The 4,685-nt window shown below is 38.5% G+C and overlaps 1 protein-coding gene across 1 annotated transcript; it reads right to left on the reverse strand.

The window, feature by feature from the left end:
- Positions 1-266: 266 nt before the first annotated feature.
- Positions 267-4,325, reverse strand: LOC116264955 (uncharacterized). The gene is made up of 8 exons (XM_031645430.2): positions 2,791-4,325; positions 2,223-2,256; positions 1,912-2,127; positions 1,646-1,735; positions 1,002-1,067; positions 786-877; positions 658-705; positions 267-571 (listed from the first exon to the last, which is right to left on the reverse strand). The coding sequence occupies exons 1-8, from the start codon at positions 3,216-3,218 to the stop codon at positions 454-456; spliced, it is 1,092 nt and encodes a 363-aa protein (XP_031501290.1). The 5' UTR covers positions 3,219-4,325; the 3' UTR covers positions 267-453.
- Between the last annotated feature and the right edge of the window lie 360 nt (positions 4,326-4,685).

A 4,685-nucleotide genomic window follows, 5' to 3' on the forward strand; every position in this document is an offset into this window, starting at 1 on the left:
GACCAATCTTTAAGATAGATTCATAAAACACCTCTTTGACACCAAAGTTTCTATGGGTGGGACTCATTGGTCTGACCCAGTTATTAGACCATTTACTTATTTCATCAAGACGGGAGCATGCTGGGCCCACCCGAAATTTAGGGAGGAATCTGCTGACGAGAACTTATAACACGGCCTTCTTCAACGTTATTCACAGGTAAAAATGTTTACCCTTCCATGCAGAGCTTCAAGGTCAGAAGGAAAGAGGAATTTTACCATGGTGCAACTAGGGGAAAAGGACTATCATTAAATATGGCGATGAAAAAAACAGTATTTACATCTGCAAATGAGCGCTCATCTCATCTACTTTTTTCTTTTACATCTGTTTGAGAATTTTCCTATGCATGTTTTCTCCAATATGTAGAGTTGTAGACCACTGTCTCAACATGCGTCGCTTCTACATGGTGAAATATATCATCTGTAGCATTGATATGATCGAGGAAACCATCTTGGTAAGAAGAAATGTTTAGCCTTTACTATTAAAGCAAATGCCGCGTAACAGGGGATATGCATCAGGCCAACAAACAAGTACCTGAAAATCAAACAGGCAATAAGAAAAGGAAGTCAGCGGAATCTTTTCTAGAAGATGGATCTGTTCTGCAAATTGTCAGAACTTACCACAGAGGAGCAAACCGAGATGAGAGGTCTAGAAATGGGTATGGCCACCTGAAACAAGAAATTCAAATTTCTTCACAAGGGATCATGCCTGTCAAAATAACTGAAGGGAGAAGTAGATAAAAACTTACCATGTAGAAATACAAGCATGGACTACCCATTGGAAAACGACATACATAGAAGTCCATAGGATGAAGTAGGCCATATGATACCACGGAAATCGCTGAAAAAGAGAACAGAATGGAAGGAAAAACATTTATATAATCAAACTGCATTCCCATACGTACAATTCACCAGATTCTATTTAAAAGAAAGAGATCTGCCAAACTATTGATCCAAAAACATACCATGCAATTAAGCAGAGTGTCAATTAAGAGGAGGACCACATTGATTGAGTGCATAGTGATCATCAGCTGCAAAAGGAGACATAGCAGAAGTTTATATACATTCCCAGGTACATCTCATAAGGCTCATCATCAGAGAGGCCACCACATGCATAAAAACTTAAACTCTTGGCCCCCAAATATTTCCAGTCTTAAAAAGAAGTACTATCACTAACATTGACAACTGATAGGAATATAGATGTAGAAACCGGGCTATCATTAGGCTAGACCTACAGGAGGAGGAGAACAGAGTCCTGAACTGTTGTACAATTCTTGATAATTTCTAAAGTTCACTAAGAGATGTCCATTTCATGTAGAGTTGCAGCTTAGCAGTAAATATGAAAAAATATTTAAACATCAAATGTGGTAGAATTTTAGAACACAATATGATAAGTTTACTAGCATTAACTTTTCAGTTTACTTTCTAAATGAAGAATGCTACCCGAATTCAAAACAGTTAAACACTAACACAAAAGCACCTGGGTTTAGTATACACCAGCAGCCACGTTTTTGTGTGACAGGTCAAGGAAAATGAAACTAGTCTAATAGATACAAATATAAAAAGACATACAGCTGCCTAGGAAAAAGTTTAGGAATGTATCACTTACAAAATTTAAGTTGTAATCCTTAGCAGTGAGAAATGGAAAAATGATGAACCAGTAAACACAATCTGTAAGCACCACAGCTCCGGCACTTGTCTGTCAAAAACAACAACAAGATCAAAGTACTCACATGATAGAGGCAAAACAAAGAAAGAAATACACCAGAAATATACTATAAAAAAATACAAGTCATTTGAAGTAGAGAAGCCAATCATTCTAGAATGAGTAACTTCTTATCTCTACTTTTTTTTTTCAAGTCTACAAATACATACCTGAAATAAAATCTGAAAGATATGGCCCCAAATCCCAGCTTTTTCATGATCATATATTCCTCTGTAGTGGTTGTTTGTAGCCACATTTTCACTTTCCCCATTTACAGGAGGAACATAAGTGCCTCTTTCATTATCTACTTTCATACGGTCAGCATTATCACATCCTAATTTTTTCAGGCCCGTATAGCAGCCATACATGGATAATAAGGAACCGATCTATAAAACAAACAGAGCATATAAGCAATAAATTATTGTATCTGATGGCCACAAAGAATGATGATAGCCTGTATAAATTGACATCTGTGACATACCCCGAAATATATCGTTAGTAAGGTGAATGTCCACCTGTTCAGCAGCAAGTAGATGTACAACACAAAGTTACCATATGCAATGCAGCTTTCAGACTCTATAAACCACTAAGGTTCAAGCAGGATATGCCTGAAAAGAGAAGCTATAAAAGATACACCATTGATTCTGAAAGTTTCAAGGCAAATATTGGAACCTAACAAGCAGATAGATTAAGCAGCATGTTGACAAAAGATATTATGAATGATATGGTGCAACATAATTGGGAATCTTCTTTCACATTGGAATCAGGGGTTCTAGTGTCAGTAGGTAATTCCATTGCTGAGATAAAGAGGCTTCCAAATGATATAGTGCAACATAATTGGGAATCTTCTTTCACAGAATTGGGATCAGGGGTTCTAGTATCGGTAGGTGATTCCACTGATCAGATAAAGAGGCTTTCAAATTATAGCAGCCTTAACACAGTCCAACATCATGTGCTGAATTTCAAGTGCAGATGTTTGCTATTCCCTCTAGGATTGATTAGCACTACACTAGGAATGAACTTACTGAGTGTAGAAGGAATGAACTTACTGAGTGTAGAAGTAGAACATGTGAGCTCCTCTCAAGGTAATGTTGGCGATGAGCACAGACAGCATTAAACAGAACGCAACAACACGATAAATCAGCAAGATGGCAGGATGGATTTCTTTCAGACAAGGCTTCCAAGACTCATCTGCATACAAGGAAACGACCATTTGTAGGTCTGAATCCTCTCCATGTTGTCTTCCCTTATTCCAGACATTATATTTCAATATCAAAACTGATGCAAGAACCATTGCGAGCAGTATCCATGCTGCGCAAAGGAAAACTTGCCAGTGAATCCAGTACTCCAAATTGGTGGTTTCAGCAGTCATTACTGGTTTCCAAGTTGCCTTCAAGGATCCTGTACAATTTGCGGCAAATTTAAAGCAACTCTGATTTACTTCCACCTTAAGCATTAATCTCCTCACAGTTTCCATGATTAGGATAAACACACTAGACGTAATTTCTTTAAAAAATAGTGCCACAAAATTTTGAAAGCAAAAACAATAATAATAATAAAGAAGGTGATTAGAGGTTCAAAACTCTCACATTTGTTGAAAGTTCTAAAAGAAACAAATTTTCGAAGAAACCAAACAGAAACAAGTCAACAACTAGGGAAGAGGAACAAGTCAAGGCCAATAAAATGGTTAGAACTTCCAGGACAGGTGAATGAATATACCAAGCCGTCCACAAGGCGGAAAGTTACAAATAAAAAATCGCAACGAAACAAAAAATAAAAACCATAGAGATTTGAAAATGGGCAATACAAATTCCAAATGAAACTACAACCTTCTCTTACAGGAGTCCTAAAATTTGAAAGCAAAAATGATAACCAATGACTAAAACACCAAATCGGCAGAAGACTAGAAAAAGGCCTTAAACCATCAACCCCAACTGCAGAGAACAATTTGGAAACCAAATAGACACCCCATAAACCAATCAAACCACGACTGCCAATGACTAAACCAATGTCTGGTCTCTGGAACAAGGAACTCTAAAACACCGCCACCACCGACACAAGTTGCCCCAATCAAGCAAAGCCGATAAATGGGTAAATGAAAATTGTACTCAGTTTAGAGAAATAATAAATTTCAATGCAAAATCTAGCAAAACAAGCAACCCCGCTTCTGTTTCCCTGGTATCATCTTATCCTCCAGCTCGAGTTTCCTCAAAGAAACCATAGAAAAAGAGTTTTTCCAAAAGGTGGTGCTCACCTCACCTGATCAAAGGTGATCAAAGGCAGGCAAATTGGCCGGGTGTAAAACGAGATGCTTTCCTTCTTTTCCTGCTAAAGCTAATGCTTTAACTGAAAGCCTGTCTCGTCCCTCCCCTCACTCACTCATTCTCTTTCCCTCTTCTGCCTGTACGCACCCCGTCTGGCGTCTGGAATACTCAATCTGACGGTATTCCAGAAGCAAAAGATATTCGAACTTTGCACGAACAACAAACGATTTTAAACAACAAGCCTCGGCTTATTATCGAGAAAGTTTCAGGATCTCTGAACTTTTCCCGAGAAAACCTTGGCCTTTTCCTCCTAAGGCCTAAGACTACCTCCTCGTTTAGTCTTAGTACTTATGGCTTGATCTCAGTGTGTTTCCACACGCAGCGTCATCTTGAGGACATCGTTGCCAATTTTACTTCTGCGTGGGGTCGTTAACGTGTCCCGTGCCCAGACTCTCGAGCAAGACAAAAGTGTCCGGAAAGTCCAAGACGGTGGGACCGCAATCGGTCCTTACTTAGGAGCCGATCCAGATCTTAGGTGTTGGACCCAAGTTCGATCCAATTGAACACCAATTTTGATAAAAAAAAAAAAAGAAATTAACTTGACACCGTTATTTTAGGGTTTATTTGGAAAATAAAATATTACCGACCTATTTTCAGGTTAGAGTCTCTCGTTCGAGACG

This window comes from Nymphaea colorata, chromosome 11 (assembly GCF_008831285.2).
Source record: "Nymphaea colorata isolate Beijing-Zhang1983 chromosome 11, ASM883128v2, whole genome shotgun sequence".
NCBI lineage: Eukaryota > Viridiplantae > Streptophyta > Magnoliopsida > Nymphaeales > Nymphaeaceae > Nymphaea > Nymphaea colorata.

Coding starts and splice junctions, on each gene's coding strand:
- LOC116264955 (XM_031645430.2), bottom strand. CDS start 3,218: ATGGAAACTGTGAGGAGATTAATGCTTAAGGTGGAAGTAAATCAGAGT. Junction 2,128..2,222: donor TACTAACGATATATTTCGGG/GTATGTCACAGA, acceptor TTTGTTTTATAG/ATCGGTTCCTTATTATCCAT. Junction 706..785: donor CATGCTTGTATTTCTACATG/GTAAGTTTTTAT, acceptor TTCTTGTTTCAG/GTGGCCATACCCATTTCTAG.